The following is a 17,909-nucleotide window of genomic DNA, read 5'->3' as shown; positions in this document are numbered from 1 at the left end:
TTTTTGGGGGATTGAGCTGAGCTCCATCTGTCGTTACTTAGGGTTCTAATGGGCAGCCTCTTGGCCATGGTGCTAACGGACTAGCATCATTTCTTTATTTGTATTGTTACTAGGTAGCGTGCCCGTGCGTTGCTAGGGGACAGTAAAACTTTTGTACTAAAAACACAAGGATCGCACGATAAAATAACAATACTATGAAAATATTAAAGTGACATTTAATCTAAAAAGCAAAATTCATGAAATTAACATCGTCACGGAGTGCGCGGCGTCGTAGGCTCACTGACTCGGTAAGGGTTGAGCGACAACTTTGCCCATACCTATAACAATCCAAAACTTAATGCATTAACCATGAATTTATGAGTAATCAAGTATGTTTTAGAGAAAGAAGAATCGATGTGGTAAAGATAGAAAGGATAAATAGATCAACAGAACTATCAGAATTGTCATGAACTCTTTAAGGTTTTTTCTAAGCAGCTAGTTCTCAGTTTACTATACAATGTCAAATGATTTGTGCATCCACCAGATAGCAATCTAGACACTAATAGACTTCGATCACATTAGAGAAGTTGCCGATGCCAGACCTTAATCTTTATCTAAAAAAATACAAAAGATATGCCCTATAGCAATCGTCACCTATGTGGCCGGTGTACAGTAATCACCGATGGTACTTCTCCTTATCCTTGGTCGCTCTTGGAGGCTGCAACTTCACGTCACCATTGAAATTGTAACATTCAACATTCAAGAAGAGAAACACTACTACAACATTCAAGCGGGGTATCAGCATGCTGCAAAAAATCATTGAATCACAAGGAATCTGATAGAGCAGGGGAAGCTTACACGGGTCAGACGAGAAGAGAAGCACTGGGCGTGATAGGCTGTTATGTGGGCTGAGCATGCCAGAGCTGTAGTTGTTACTTGCCTGACTAGAGCCACAAAAGGGGGAGCCGCCCCTGTGATGCCGATGGAGAGGGGAAGGTTAAAGTAGCTAGATCAGGGGTCGCACCGCCGCCAAGGGCTGCCGAGCACGTGGGTTTGGCCAGGCTATCACTGGGGGCCATGGAGCTCAATGGCCTAGCCGCACCTTGTCGAGCTAGGGAGGAGGAAGGGTGTACCTTGTCGATCTGCTCGTTCCTCATCTCGCTCGATCTGCTCGCCCCTCATCTCGCTCGAGGCTCCTCCTGCCTAACGACCGGATTTGAGGGGGCACCGTCGCCATCGGTGCCACTGCGGGGTGGCCATGCCATCGCCCCTACACCTTGACGCGCCTGTCCTAGGAGTCGCCGTAGGTGCCGGTGGCACAGTGGGATAGGCCAGACCTAATGGCAGAACATAGAACCTCGGCATCTGATGCTGAACCTTCCTAGCCAGTGGAAACATAAACAAAGTTCAGGTCAAAGTCACATGCAAGCATCACATTTTGAGATAGAGTTCCTTTTCTATTCCGATACGGTACTGCTTTACTTGCACTGATTGTGATTGGAACATGAGTCCCATCTATCGCTCCTAAGCAGTTCTGCAAGGGAGAGAAGAGGTGCTATTTATAATTAGTATATATGTAAGAAAAAGGTAAGAATTTTGAAATAGTACATATATTTGTTATATGTACCTGAAAAGTAAGGTGCAAAATGTGGATTGGTTGATATTTTCCAATGGGTCTCAGATGATGGGGGCTTCACAAAATCAAAAGCCAATGAAGAGATTGCATCAAAGGCTGCTGTGATATGTCTATGCATTGTCTCTCCACTGTGCTGAAACCTATCACACAATGCAGTAAAACTTGCATTTCGCGCAAGCATGTACATGAACATTGCTAGTTGTTCTTCTACAGTAACCCCTCTTGTACTCTTTAAAAGCCCTCTTGAACTAAGGTAATCTGCAAGTGCTTTGAAAATCCATGGCTCCATATGCAAATTATGATAAGAACGATGTGGATGGCCCTCAAGAAGTTCATGTGTATATTCTGAACCACTAAGCTTTGAAGTGTAACATGGAGTTCTTGTTCTAGTTCTGATAGAAGCTAAATATAGCGTCGGAAAAATAAGCATCAACATTTCATCTTCTTCTTCTTCCTCAGATACAGTTTCAGCCCTTTTATTATAATCCATATTCACTTATTGGACATATCTATCTGAATTACCTAATGAACCAGGCCATGAGAATTGAGAAAAGGGAACATTGCAAAGCAAAGCATGGCCAAACAGCCTATTTGTAGCACACTGCACACTTCCTCTGAAGTTATACACGTGAATGCAAAAACAATAAGAATGCAGGTTGCAGTGTTATCCTAGGCTAGTGCGGCTCTACACAAAATGCACAAGTACTCCCTCCGTTTCCGTTTTCAAATATATGATGTTTAAAACAAGCTAATTACTTCATAATATATATCTGAAAAATGAAAATGGAGGACAGGAGAGGACAGTGAGCTACTTCATAATATATGTATCTTAGATATGTCGTGTGCACTTGCTCTAGATTAGTTTCTTTCCCTTCCACCTCTTCTAATCGCATATACGTATATACAATCATACACGCACACTGCAGATGGCTTGCACACACATTGCTTCAATTTGTTCTTCTCATGAGAAGCTGCATGCTTCTGTCAGGACCAAAATACTCGGCGTCCATGCGGATACCTGCCATAGTCGACAATGTTTAATCGGAGTTCACATGTTCTTAATGCAGCAGCTACAAATCTAATGTACGGCAGCAATGCCATGGGAGCAGCTTCAGCATACATATCATCTACCAAACATATCTAAGATACATGTCTAATGCATAATCAGCAAAATCGATTGGTCCTAATTATTCAACCGTGCATTGGGGAAACATATAGAGCTGCCATGGAAACATACACAGCTGAATTATTCAACTTCAATTTGGTTTTAATTTCAACCGTGCCATTTCACTCCTCATTCAAATAGGTTTCACACATAATCTGCAAGTACAAGCAAAGAAGCATGTGCAACACATCCAGATTAGCTCCTCATTCAGATAGGTTTCACACATCCAGCATCCAACGCAAGAAGAAGAGATGGGGATTAAGAGAGGAAGGTACCTGTCGCGCGGCCGTCCTAGCCCCCACGTGATGCAGCTAGGGCTCACCGTGCCCGCGCATCTGGCCATGCTGAGGCTGAGCTCACAAAGCTTCACTGGAGATGGGAGGCCGCCGTGAGAGGGAGCACCACCAACAAGGGAGGGGCGCCACCGTCACCGGCGAGGAAGGAGCGCCACTGCTGCCGGCGAGGGAGGAGTGTCGCCGCGGCCAGGAGGGACGAGCGTCGTTGGCCATCGAGGGGAGGAAGCACCGTTGGGCGTCAGGTCACGAGAGAGACAAGGGGGATTTTTCTTTTTTTATTAGCCACGGTATCGCAAGGATTGAGGTGGGCAGACGGACGAACCAAAACAAATATCGCAGGGGTTGATGCATGATTATTGTTTCCTTCCATGCATGTGGCCTTAGGTGATCAATTTGTTTCCTTCAAAGCAGGCGGGGATCCTTTGAAGAACATCAACGTACCTCCCTTCTAGCGTAACATGATTATTGTTTCCTTCCATGCATGTGGCCTCAGGTGATCGATTTGTTTCCTTCAAAGCAGGCGGGGATCCTTTGAAGAACATCAACATACCTCCCTTCCAGAGCAGCATGATTTTGATGCATGATTATTGTTTCCTTCCATGCATGTGGCCTCAAGTGATCGATTTGTTTCCTTCAAAGCAGGCGGGTATCGTAGGCGTGGGTAGACGGACGAACCAAAACAAATATCTCACCAAAAAATGTCCACGTTTTGTTCTTTTTAGTTGTAGGAGATTAATTCACCGAAACCTAGGATAGGATTAGTTGTATTTCTAGAGCCGCCACGTGCTTGGCTAATCAAAGTTGAACTAATTTGATTTAGGTTAAAACTAAAGTTGAGTATAATTTAATATAGGGAGTACTATATTAGGATCAAGAACACAAAATTTTCACAATAAATTCTTGATAGTAATTTTAGTTATTCTTGAACTAGAAGAACACCCCGCGCGTTGTTGCAGGAACTACTGATTTGGAATGAAATTTAACTATTCATACATTTTTTAGGAAGAGATTAACTATTATAAACTAATGTTGGTGGATAGTGTGGCACACTGATGTGGACAACTAAGGCCTTGTTTGGATGCATGTGTATCCACCTCAATCCATATATGTTGGAGTGGAATGGAATGGAAGTTAGTTGAATCCCACTCCAATCCACTTCAATATATATGGATTGAGATGAATACATGCGCATCCAAACAAGTCCTAAACGTATGTTAGTGGATGATGTGTCTCGCTGACATGAATATCATAATTGCTTGTGCTAGTGAACTTTAAGTGCAAGTGATAGTACACTGCTGAGATGGACACCTTGCATGCAAGTGATAGTGGACTACTTAGGTGGACACCTTGCATGTCAAGAAAAATTGTTAGTGGGGTTTTGCTTTATAAGAGTATAGAATTAAAGAAAGTTTACATGAATCATGGAAGATTTTGAAGTAATCACGTGGGCCTTGGAATGGCCTAGAGGTCCTCTTCTTTCCTCATGTTGTTAAAGCCTGTCCTCCACAATAACATGGTGTTCTAAGCCTTTGATGTTATCTAGATGAGGAGTCATCCCTCTCGCAAATGTGGTAGGTTATTATAGATACAACGCTCCATTGTCATGGTTGGCACCTTGTTTCTGCCCTGAAACCATCTTCTGCTACCTCGTCACCCACTATCCCCAATGTGTCAATTTGCTATCAGTAATCTTTTTCAAGCTTGACTATAAAACCTAACTTCACTAGAGGTAAGTACAGAAGCTTATGAGTGAGGATGGGGTTCAATGGCAACAAATGGGTGATGGCAAAATCTACGGCATGTTTGGATGCTACCCTAGAGAGTAGCTGTCTGGACTGGACACTGCTTGTGCCTGTACCTTATTTCGTTGCAACCCTAAACTTCAATCCTGTTGCCTGGCCAGGTGGTAATTAGCATTGGTTGCCTGGCTCTGGCACATGTTTCTGGACGCTGGCCACATGCAACCGTATTTGTCTGGCATTAATGGAGGTGATTAGCACCATTCGGTCTTTCTTTTTCTTTCTTTTTTCCTTTCAAAATAACAGACAACGTTGTGACAACACAAATCAATTATCTGATTCAAATATGTACAATTCTCTATGAATAGTTATAGCAATATACAAGACTAATGCGCAATATGTCTTAATTAGTGTTCCCAGGCACATGTCTCCAACCAAACACATATCCTTTAAAGTTGCCTCGCCAGGCAAAAACCATGGAATTTCCAGGCAACTCTCAGGCACCACTTTTTACCAGGCAAGTTGTCTAGGTCTCCAACCAAACAAGCCCCTAGTGTTGGTGGTGTCTGAATCTAAATACATTTACTTATGAGTCTGTCTATCTCCCATTCGAGTCTTTGAGAGGCTAGGAGCACTCATTTTTTGTAGTGGTCTTCTTCCTCCTCCCACCGCCCTGTCGCGGCGTGGTAGGGTCTCACCGAAGCTCTGCCGCCGTGGCCACGGCCATGAGGCTCTAGCGAGCCCTACCGCACCCGCGGCGGCCACCCTCTTCCTCTCCCCCTACCCTCCCGTCGTCGCTTTCTTCTCCAACACCGGTGTCGGGGACTGAGTACTGGGGTACCCAAAGATGAGGAGCTAATAACCATCAAACGTTGATGCTTTCAAACAGACAAGAACATGACTACACCTCTTGCCCAATGATCGAGGGTTAACTCCATCTTGTCTGACCCCCAAAGGTTGGCTCCGCCTCGCCCGACGTCCGAGGGCTAGCTCCGCCTCGACCGACGTCCTAGGGTTGGCTCCACCTCGCTCGATGCCTGAGGGCAGACTCCTCCTCGCTAGACCCCTAGGGGCAGACTCCACCTCGCCCGACGTCCGAGGGCTGGCTCCGCCTCACCTGATGTCTGAGGGTAGGCTTTGCCTCGCCCGACGACTACGCACTGCTCCTTCATAACTACGCGCCCAAATAAGGTGGGGCACTCTCAACCACAATACCGAGGACCATACCCTGCATGCCTATAGGAAAGTACCGTTAAGATATGACAAGATGGGCGCTTTAAGCCCTTCTAGGCATGTCAAAAGCCCGAATAGTGTTGTGGGCGCCGACATTTGTCTTACAGTGTTGTGGGCGCCGGCATTTGCCCTCGGGCATGGATCCTAATGAAAGCATATGACAAACACTATGATCCAGGAGGAAACTCACATCATCTATAGTATGGATGTGGGGTCACTGCGCCGTCTGCTCCCTATAGGATCGTGGTTCAGCACCCTGGTCCGTCGCGCCGCCTACCGGGGCGGAATGGGACGTGACCACTTGCTAACAAAGCCAGAGCACGGCCCTATCAGGATCAGTGGATATGCACCCAGCATGGAGTTGTCCCTAGCACCGTCTGCCGTGTCAGCGGGGCTCGCTCAGGGGAAAAAGAAGACCCAACATCTTTGAAGGACCTCCTTGGCCTCTAGTTTTTCTTCTTTCTCCCATCTATAATCCCTGCTTCCCCTTGGTCTATAAAAGGAGAGGCAGGACACCCCACTAAGGGGATGGATCAATTGAACACACGACGCATCATATCTCACAGAGCTAAGCAGCAACCAAGCTCTCAGCACCGATTCGACCTTTCTATAAGAGACTTGGGGGTCTTTCCCTCTCTCGCCCATTTGTAACCCCTACTATGAACCTTTCACTGCTAATAACATGAGTAGCAGCTGCAAATAGGCCATAGGGACATTATGCCTAAACCAATATAAACCTTGTGTCTTTTAGCACACCATCCAGGTCCAACGCGCAATAATACAAATTTACTAGTTGGTGTTTATTCAAAACACCGACAGTTTGCTAGCCACGGTAGGGGACCTTTGCATGTTCTGACATTAAAATCAGGCCACGGATGGCTAGCCACGGTATCAGCTGGGTTCCAGGTATACACGTGCGCTTCGGGGACCTGGACTTCATCATCATGGTGGGGGGGGGAGTTGGCATTGGCTCACGCCGCCATCCAACCTCTCCCCTACATTGGCTTTGATTACGGGAGGCTTGAGCGCCAGCTCGGTGTATCCCTAGGACCCCAATCGTCCAGGGTGGACCCACACCACCTCCCCTTCTCTGACGCTAATGTCATGGTGTGGCTCATCGGAGGGGAACCCCTCTCTCTAGAACACCTTATACAGAGTGCCCTGGTAGTGCTTCCGTTCGGTCTCCGCAATGGGGTGACTGTTAGCCACCTTGTGGCACAACGCATGGTCCTACCACCCACGAATGACAAATTCATGGGGGTGACTGAACATATCATGGAATCTTTCCACGACCTCCTAGCAGAGGAGCCAGAGTCACCCTCTGGCTCTGACTCCAGCAGGGGAAGCCACCACCCCTCTCGTGAATGCTTCATGATGGGTACCCCCGAGGGGCACGTCAAAAGTGTCCACGAGGGGGAGGCTACCCCAACAAATGGCCCCGACAATGAGGCCAAGAGGGAGATAGCGGCCCCACCATGCATGTCGGTGGAGCAGCTGAAAGCCCGACACTAAGAGATCGAGGAAGCGTGACTCTAGCTCAAGCAGGAATGCATGGAGCTCGATTAGGAGATCGAGTGCCGCAGAGATGGTGGGCGTGCCCGCGTCGTGGCCCGTGACATGAACCAGAGGATCATTGTCGATGATGAAGCCCTCCCTCACTTCACCCAGGTGAGCCAGAACATTATCGCCGCGACGGCCTTGCTCCATGGCCTTCATGAGATTCGCACGCTGCTCGAGCGTACGACGGTGCAGCATGCTGAAAACTCATTGTCTCTACGACGTGACCTCAACACTAGCCAGCGCACGCCCTCGGAGCACCCCGGTAGGGATGTGTCCGTCCACTAGGAACCACAAGGAAGTTGGCAGCACACCACGGTCCTGGGGCGGCAGTGTCTCAGCCACAACCATGACGCACGCAACACCCTTGATGCCCACAGACATGCCCATGACAACTCGACAGAGGGAGCCAGACATGGCTATCACCCGCGCCATGGCAGACACTATGATAGCGGTGAGGACCGAAGCCCAAGCCCTAGCCTACCGGGGCCTTAGGCCTTCGGCCGACACATCCTCAACGCCGCCTTCCTGCCAAGGTACCGACCACCAACCAAAATCCCAAAGTATTTTGGGGAAACAAACCCTGGACTATGGCACGAAGACTATTGGATTGCCCACCAAGCTGGTGGTGTGGATAATGATGACTTCATTATCCGCAACCTTCCTTTGTTCTTGGCCGATTCAGCAAGAACCTGGTTGGAACACCTTCCATCCAACAGAATCTAAAGTTGGGCAGACCTAAAGAAGATCTTCGTGGGAAACTTCCAGGGCACATACAAGCGCCCTAGAAACCCATGGGACCTCAAGACCTATCGACAGAAGGCTAGAGAAACCCTTTGTGGGTACATCTGGCGCTTCTCCCAACAATGCAATGAGCTCCCTAACATCATCGATGCTGATGTTATAGGAGCCTTCTTATCTAGGACCACCTGTGAGTCTCTGGTACACAAGCTAGGACGTAAGGGCCCGTGAACCACCAAGGAACTCCTATACATTGCCACTAGCCATTCCTCGGGTGAAGAAGCAGTCTGAGCCATCTTTGATCTCCTCAGTGGCAAGGCGAGGCGAGACAAGGACATTAGTGAAGGTGCCTCCAATCATCCCGTGAAAAAGAAGAACAAGAAGCAATGGCATGAGGGCTCGCTCGTGGCCGCCGCTAACCGGAGGGGTGGTCAGAAGCCCACGGAGGGCACTCTGAACCATTTCAAGAAACTACTCGAGGGACCATGCCCAAACCATGCTTTCTCGGTTAAGCATTTGTACAAGGACTATAGCCTCATGCGATGGTTCTTGTCCAGAGGCTCCAACAAAGGGGAGCATAGAAAGGACCCTGACCCCACCACGGATGATGCCGAGGAGAAGAACGATGGCTTTCCAACACTGAATGGCTACCTCATGATCTTTGGAGGATAGAAGGCCTATGACTCCAAGCGCCGCTAGAAGATCGCACGTCGCGAGGTCTATGCGACTAAACCGGCCACACCCGCCTTCCTCCGGTGGTCAGAATCCGCCATAACCTTCGACCGAACCAACCACTCGGAGAGCGTCTCGCAACTAAGGAGATATTCGCTCGTGGTCGACCTGATCATCGGTACAAAGCACCTCACCAAGGTACTGATGGATGGGGGCAGTGGCCTCAACATCCTATACGCCAAGACGCTCGGCGCCATGGGCATTGATCGAGCGCGCATCCGGCCAACCAAAGCACCCTTTCATGGCATTGTGCCTAGAAAGAAGGCCATGCCGCTTGGGCAGATCGATTTGCCTATCACCTTTGAGAGTCCATCCAACTATAGGACGGAGACTCTCGCTTTCAAAGTGGTGGGGTTCCACGGAACTTACCACGCCATCCTGGGGCGACCATGCTATGCGAAGTTCATGGCCGTCCCCAACTACACTTACCTCAAGCTAAAGATGCCGAGCCCAAGCGGGGTCATCGTCGTTGGCACATCCTTTCAGCGCGCCTATGAGTGCGAAGTCGAGTGCTGTGATCACACCGCAATGATCGTAGCCTCCGGAGAGCCCGCGGACATCAAAAAAGAGGTCACCGAAGAAGCACCCGACCCCAAAAAGTCGACTGGGTCCTTTGAGCCAGTGGAAGGCTCTAAGAAAGTCATGATAGACCCTGGGAGCACCAAGGGAAAAATGGTGTGCATTGGTACCACGCTTTCCTTTGAATAGGAAAGCGCGCTTGTCGGCTTTCTCTGTGCCAATAGAGACATCTTCACGTGGAAACCCTCGAATATGCCGAACATTCTGGGGGAAGTCGTCGAGCATGCCTTGAAGATCCGCCTAGGCTCCAAACCAATGAAGCAATGCCTGCGTCGCTTCGATAAGGGGAAACACAGGACCATCGACGAAGAGATCACAAAGCTTTTGGTGGCTGGATTCATCAAGGAAGTGTACCACCCTAAGTGGTTAGCCAATCCTGTTCTTGTACGAAAGAAGAGTGGGAAATAGAGAATGTGTGTTGACTATATGGTTCTCAACAAAGCATGCCCAAAGGATTTGTTTCCTCTACCGCGCATAGACCAGATAGTTGACTCTACCTCGGGGTGCAAAACCCTCTGCTTCCTTGATACGTACTCCAGGTACCATAAAATTGTGATGAAAGAGTCTGACCAGCTCACGACATCTTTCATCACCCCCTTCGGATCATTCTGCTACTTCACAATGTCGTTCGGTCTGAAGAACATTAGGGCTACATACCAACGTTGTATTCTCAAGTGATTCGAGGACCTCATCGGGTGGACTATTGAGGCCTACGTTGACGACATCGTGGTCAAATCTAAACAGGCTGACCACCTCATAGCCAATCTTGAGTAGACCTTTGCAAAGCTCCAAGCAAATAGTATGAAACTTAATCCCGAGAAGTGTGTTTTTAGGGTCTCGTGGGGCATGGTACTTGGTTTCATCGTCTCTGAGCATGGCATCAAAGCCAACCTAGAGAAGATCTTAGCCATCAAAAGGATGGGCCTAATGCAGAACATAAAGGGGGTACATGTGATGAGGACATCACTCCTTTGGATGTACCAGCTGATCCTCCAACCGTCATGCAAGGTCCAATGACCCGAGCTCGAATGCGTCAACTCAATTTACAGGTGAGCTCGTTCTTAAGCGATCATTTTCATACTTTTGAGAATAGACTACTACCTAATGATGTTATCTTGCTTAGGAACATTGGAGAGGGTCAAGAGGGACTAAGAGGACGTGGAGGAGGTGATGATGACCAGCAAGGACGTCCAACATAAGCCGGAGGCCCAGTCCAACACGAATTCGAGTCTGCCTCGGCCTCCAGGACCAGTCTACCTTAAACTGGTCTCCCAGGACACATCCGGACTCCGTTTTCGATGATCCACATATGGATGGAAAGCTAATTTGATAAGGAAGCCAATCCAAGTGGTTTCACATCAAAAGCTATTCGGAATCAACTAGAATCGTCGAAACAAGTCAGCATCCAGAATCTGCCAGGGTGCTGCGACACCGTCTTTTGGTCCATTGGACCATGTATCGAGTTTGGGCCCATTAGGGGCGCATCCAGGGGTCTTGCATGACCCTAGAGTCTTCATAAACAGCCGCCGCCCCTCCATTAGGGTTTGGGTTTTGCTTAGATTATTCTGTTAAGAACAGTTTCGCCGTTCATCGGTTTGTGAGACCCCAACTCGTGAGATTAATCATTCATCTGCAATTCGGTTGCTTTCTTTCTCATTCTTGCTTGTGTTCTTCGTTGCGTAGGCAGGGATTAGCCTTCTTGGCGAGGTCAACCTGGTCTGTGACTTGGTTGATAACCAGAGGAGCTGTGGTGCTAAGATTGCAGGGTTCGATCTTTCGATCTGAAGCCGGATCGGTGTGTCATTCTCCGCCACAACGATAGTTACCATCACCTGACGGAAGATCGGGATCCCCGTCTCCATTAAGTGGTAATCAGAGCTAAGGTATACCGTCAGGTTCACTTTTATTCCCTAGTTTGAGCGTTTCGTATTCGTCCCATAGTCCAGTGCCATACTCGTTTTTTCCTATCCTAGAACCTTCCGCGCCATAGCCTTTGCATATTTCAGTTTCAGAGTCCGTCGTGTTGAGTTTGTGTCCTGGTCGAGGTCTTGTTGCTGGTTAGGTCATGTTAGAGTCCAGTTCGTGTGTTTTCCCTCATCGTTTCCATCAAATCTTGGCTGTTGTGACCAATTTTGCACACATTGTTCCCGTTTTATCCTCTAATTCAGAGCCAATTCTTAAAACTGGTCCAGTTTTCGCATATGAACTCCATTTTCGACGTTCCATATATGCAAATCGATTAGAAAATTTTTTTGGATCCGTCCATCCCCAGGCTTGCTGGGGTTCGGAATTTTTAGATTGGCCAAAAAGTGGTCACAAGATCCTCGTTTCGTGGTCACAAGGTTTTTGTCAATTTTCATCTAGTTTTCTGAAAATTCCACAGGCCACGTCTTACACTTGCTTGAGCTCATATTTTCTGTGGTTACTGCTTTTGTGCTCCTAAGTAAAGGAAAAATATCAAAAAAATAAAATAAAAAAGTTGAAATTTCCCAAAAAAACAACGACAGCCTAAAAAATAGAAAAAAAGAGAGGGGCAAAAGAGGAACAATATCTAGAGGAGCACATAGAGAAGCCCAAAGTGAGCTGTGTTTGCGTGTGCTGTCTGGTTCCTTGTTTGTGTTGCTGTTTCCATCCACCATACTTGTTTTTCTCATACTTATCACCTTGCTATCCACCATACTTTTGTCACAACCTGGTACTTGCAACACTTTAGACCAGCAATGAGAACAAGTACTTTGGACTATAATTCAGCATTACTTTCTGTTACTGACTTGTGTGCCAAATATACATATTACTCTTTGTTTGCCTTCCAAGCTCCACAAATTCTTCAGATCAGTACAGACAAAGGGCCTTGCAATCTCGGTACCACTACCTCACAGGTATCACGAACCAGCCGCCGGTTGTACCGCCCACTGCTTGTGTTGGTAAGAACTTGGTAAGAGCTTGGTAAGACGCTTCCACTTGCTATGAAAAGTGACACCACTACAACCATGTAGTCATTTGGTAGGGATAACTTTCACCTGTTTGTTCCTGTTTTTGTGTTTTCAATGGCAGGAGGTGAACAGACTACAGATAACAATCCTAAGGGTTTCAGCGAGTGTGTCAGCCAAGAGCAACTACAAGCTGTTGTAGAGGATGCCCAAAAAAGGATGAATGAGGCCGTCAGGAAGGCCGTCACTGACGCACTCATTGAACTCAACATTGGCAATAGCATGGAGAGATTGGACAAGCGAATTTCCACGCTAACCGACAAGGTTACTGAGTTGGAAACCTTTGTGGCGGGCAACAACGATGTTTCCGGCAGCAACACCGATGGTCAAGACACGGTGCATGATGCAGCTAGAAACATAGGTCGAGCAGCTATCCGACAAGAGAGATTACGGCAACGTCTTCGCCGCAACACGACAGGTATGGGTGGTGTCCACCACCACCACCGTCAAGGTAATAATCACCGTGTGCTCGATGATCCTTATGCTAAGATTAAGTTCACAATACCATCTTTTTCGGGTCATTATGATGCTAAGGGATATCTTGATTGGGAGATGATGGTAGAACAAAAGTTTAGTGCCCACCTTGTACCTGAGCAGCATAGAGTTAGACAAGCTACTAGTGAGTTTAAGGATTTTGCCATTATTTGGTGGAATGGGCTAGCTGCACAGGATGCTTTACCTGATACATGGGAAGAACTTAAGGTAGCTATGCGTGATCGTTTTGTTCCTCCTTCTTATCATAGAGACTTGCGTAAGAAATTGATGCGTTTAGAACAAGGAGATAAATCTGTACAGGATTACTATGGTGAGCTCCAAAAGGGATTGATGCGCTGTAGTGTTGTAGAGGGAAACGAAGATGCCATTTGTCGTTTTTATTCTGGTTTGAGGCGTGACATTCAGGACATTGTTGATTATAAAGAATTTAACACTGTCAACCAGTTGTTTCAGTTTGCTATGCTTGTAGAAAAGGAATTGCAGGGGTGTGAACAGCAGGGTAAGAGCAAGGTCAGCACCAGCACATACACGCCACGCTCGGCACCATCTTCGGGGCTGACCAAGCCAACCACTTTTCAGACGCCTCCACCAGCGAGCAAGCGACCAACAGCCTCTAGAGTTTCCGCTACACCTAAGACACCTCCCGCACAACCTTCAGATTTAGGTAAAAATTCTTTGCAAGTGCCTACCAAGAGTTCCTCATCCGTTGCATCGACGGGACGCACTTTGGGTATTCAGTGCCACCGCTGCCATGGCATTGGCCATGTGCAGAAGGACTGCCCAAGTCAGCGGGCATATATTGCTACAGAAGATGGTTACATCAGCACCTCTGACATTGAGGATGAAGAAGACCAAGATGCAGATGAGGAGGACGGCGAAGTCCTTGGTGACAAGGCCACGGCGTCCTATAGGAGCATTATTGTACAGCGGGTGCTCAGCTCACAAGTCCAGCAGCCTGAGAAGCTACAACGCCATAACTTGTTCCAGATTTTCTTCGTCATCAGCGACCGTCGAGCACGTGTCATTATTGATGGAGGTAGCTGCAACAATTTGGTGAGTTCTAATTTGGTCAAGAAGCTTAGCTTGACCACACGCCCACACCCACGCCCATATCATATTCAGTGGCTAAATGATTCTGGTAAAGCAAAGGTAACACAAACTTGCAGAGTTTCATTTTCCATTGGTTCTTATGCTGATTCTGTTGATTGTGATGTGGTACCTATGCAAGCTTGTTCACTTTTATTGGGTTGTCCTTGGGAACATGATAATGATGCTACACACCATGGTAGAAGTAATAAATACACATTTGTGCATAAAGGAAAGAAAATTACTTTGGTACCTTTGACCCCTGCTCAAATTGTACAAGCTGATAGAGAACGCGCTGCTAGTTTGAATGATGTTCAATCTGAAAATCAGCAAGTTGCTAATTCTATTTTCCCACCTAAAAAGGATAAGTCTACATCTATTTCTAAGGCTGAGGGGATTAAATTGAAGGGTGGTGTTATGCTTGCAACAAAATGTGACTTTGCTGAAATTTCTGATGATGATATTTGCTATGCTTTGGTATGCAAACGAGCTATGTTTTCACTTGATGATATTGTTAGCTCGGTACCTCCTGCTATCACTAACCTTTTGCAGGAGTATGAGGACATTTTTCCAGCTGAGATACCCCCAGGGCTGCCACCTATGAGAGGGATAGAGCATCAAATCGATTTGATTCCGGGAGTGACCTTGCCCAACCGAGCTGCATATCAAACCAATCCTAAGGAGACTAAGGAAATTCAGCGGCAAGTTCAAGACCTTTTGGACCGTGGGTATGTACGTGAAAGCCTTAGTCCTTGTGCCATTCCTGTACTTTTGGTTCCTAAGAAAGATGGAAGTTGGCGTATGTGTGTTGATTGTAGAGCCATCAATAATATTACTATTCGGTATCGTCATCCTATTCCTAGGCTAGACGACATGCTTGATGAGTTGTGTGGTTCTATAATTTTCACTAAGATTGACTTGCGAAGTGGCTACCACCAGATTAGAATGAAACTTGGAGATGAATGGAAAACTGCATTTAAAACCAAATTCGGGTTGTATGAGTGGTTAGTTATGCCTTTTGGTTTGACAAATGCACCTAGCACTTTCATGCGCTTAATGAATGAGGTTTTAAGAGTTTTTATTGGTCATTTTGTGGTAGTTTACTTTGATGATATATTGATTTACAGCAAGTCTTTTGATGAACATATGGATCACTTACGTGTTGTTTTTAATGCCTTACGTGATGCACGTTTATTTGGTAACCTTGAGAAGTGCATCTTTTGCACGGATCGAGTTTCTTTTCTTGGCTATGTTGTAACTCCACAGAGAATTGAGGTGGACAAGATGAAAATTGAAGCCATAAAGAGCTGGCCGGTTCCCCAAACCGTCACACAGGTGAGGAGTTTTCTTGGTCTTGTAGGATTCTATCGCCGCTTCGTCAAAGATTTCAGCACCACTGCTGCCCCATTGCATGAGTTGACGAAGAAAGGAGTGGTGTTTCATTGGGGAGAGGCACATGAGGAGTCCTTTGACACTTTGAAGGACAAGCTTACACACGCACCATTGCTGCAACTTCTAAATTTTGGTAAGACTTTTGAGCTAGAATGTGATGCTAGTGGACTTGGCATTGGTGGTGTTTTGATGCAAGATGGTAAACCTATTGCTTACTTTAGTGAAAAATTACATGGTCCTGTTCTTAATTATTCCACGTATGATAAAGAATTGTATGCACTTGTCCGTTCTTTAGAGACATGGCGTCATTATTTATGGCCTAAAGAATTTGTTATTCATTCTGATCATGAATCGCTTAAGTATCTTCGCTCTCAAAATAATCTGAATCGTAGGCATGCTAAATGGGTTGAATTTATTGAGTCTTTTCGTTATATTATCAAACACAAGAAAGGAAAGGATAATGTGATTGCTGATGCTTTGTCTAGACGATATACATTGCTGTCTCAACTTGATTGCTGGATTTTTGGTCTTCAATCCATTAAAGAACAATATGCGCTTGATCCTGATTTTAAGGATGTGTTGCTTAATTGTAGAGAGGGACATACATGGAATAAGTTTATGATCAGCGATGGGTTTTTGTTTAGAGCTAACCGCCTATGCATTCCAGTTGGTTCTGTTCGTCTTTTGTTGTTGCAGGAGGCACATGGAGGCGGATTGATGGGACATTTTGGTGCCAAGAAGATGGAGGAGGTGCTGTCCACACACTTTTTTTGGCCTAGGATGAGGTGTGATGTGGAGTGGTACGTGGCTCGGTGTGCCACATGTCAAAAAGCTAAGTCACGATTGAACCCACATGGTTTGTATATGCCTCTTCCTGTTCCTTCTACTCCTTGGGCAGATATATCTATGGATTTTGTGTTGGGATTGCCAAGGACTAAGAGGGGGAGGGATAGTATTTTTGTGGTGGTTGATCGTTTTTCTAAGATGGCACATTTTATTCCTTGTCATAAGAGCGACGATGCTGTTCATATTGCTGACCTTTTCTTTCAAGAAATTGTTCGCTTGCATGGTATGCCTTCTACTATTGTTTCAGATCGTGATGCAAAATTCTTGAGTCATTTTTGGCGCACATTGTGGAATAAATTGGGGACCAAGCTGCTATTTTCTACAACATGTCATCTCCAAACTGATGGGCAAACTGAGGTTGTGAATCGAACATTGTCCACCATGTTGAGAGCCATTTTGAAGCACAATTTGAAGATGTGGGAAGAGTGTTTGCCGCATATGGAGTTTGCATATAATAGGGCGGAACATTCCACCACCAAGGTAAGTCCTTTTCAGGTAGTGTATGGTTTTAACCCCTGTGCTCCTATTGATCTTTTGCCTTTACCTACCACTGAGAGAATACATAGTGATGCTAGAGAGCGTGCTGATTTTATTCGTAAGTTGCATGAAACAACTAAAGCAAATATTGAAAGCATGAATGAAAAGTATAGAATTGCTGGTAGTAAAGGTAGAAAAGAGATTAAACTTGAACCGGGTGATTTGGTTTGGTTACATTTAAGAAAAGATAGATTTCCTGAGCTACGTAAGTCTAAATTAATGCCAAGAGCAGCTGGTCCTTATAAGATTATTGAGAAAATAAATGATAATGCATACAAACTTGAGTTGCCACCCGAGTTCGGGGTTAGTCCCACATTTAACATTGTAGATTTGAAACCTTATTTGGGAGAAGAAGATGAGCTTGAGTCGAGGACGACTCCAATTCAAGAGGGGGAGGATGATGAGGACATCACTCCTTTGGATGTACCAGCTGATCCTCCAACCGTCATGCAAGGTCCAATGACCCGAGCTTGAATGCGTCAACTCAATTTACAGGTGAGCTCGTTCTTAAGCGATCATTTTCATACTTTTGAGAATAGACTACTACCTAATGATGTTATCTTGCTTAGAAACATTGGAGAGGGTCAAGAGGGACTAAGAGGACGTGGAGGAGGTGATGATGACCAGCAAGGACGTCCAACACAAGCCGGAGGCCCAGTCCAACACGAATTCAAGTCTGCCTCGGCCTCCAGGACCAGTCTGCCTTAAACTGGTTGCCCAGGACGCATTCGGACTCCGTTTTCGATGATCCACATATGGATGGAAAGCTAATTTGATAAGGAAGCCAATCCAAGTGGTTTCATGTCAAAAGCTATTCGGAATCAATGGGAATCGTCGAAACAAGTCAGCGTCTAGAATCTGCCAGGGTGCTGCGACACCGTCTTTTGGTCCGTTGGACCATGTATC

The 17,909-nt window shown here is 46.4% G+C and overlaps 1 protein-coding gene across 1 annotated transcript; it reads left to right on the top strand.

Moving 5' to 3' along the window:
- Positions 1 to 9,222: 9,222 nt before the first annotated feature.
- LOC136465821 (uncharacterized) lies at positions 9,223 to 9,786 on the top strand. The gene has a single exon (XM_066464410.1). It carries the CDS (start codon positions 9,223 to 9,225, stop codon positions 9,784 to 9,786), a length of 564 nt encoding a protein of 187 aa, XP_066320507.1.
- The last annotated feature ends 8,123 nt before the right edge of the window (positions 9,787 to 17,909 follow it).

The sequence above is a fragment of the Miscanthus floridulus genome, chromosome 7 (genome assembly GCF_019320115.1).
Source record: "Miscanthus floridulus cultivar M001 chromosome 7, ASM1932011v1, whole genome shotgun sequence".
In the NCBI taxonomy this organism is placed as follows: domain Eukaryota; kingdom Viridiplantae; phylum Streptophyta; class Magnoliopsida; order Poales; family Poaceae; genus Miscanthus; species Miscanthus floridulus.
Note: the sequence above shows the minus strand (reverse complement) of the source record. Positions and strands in the feature narration are given on the sequence as shown.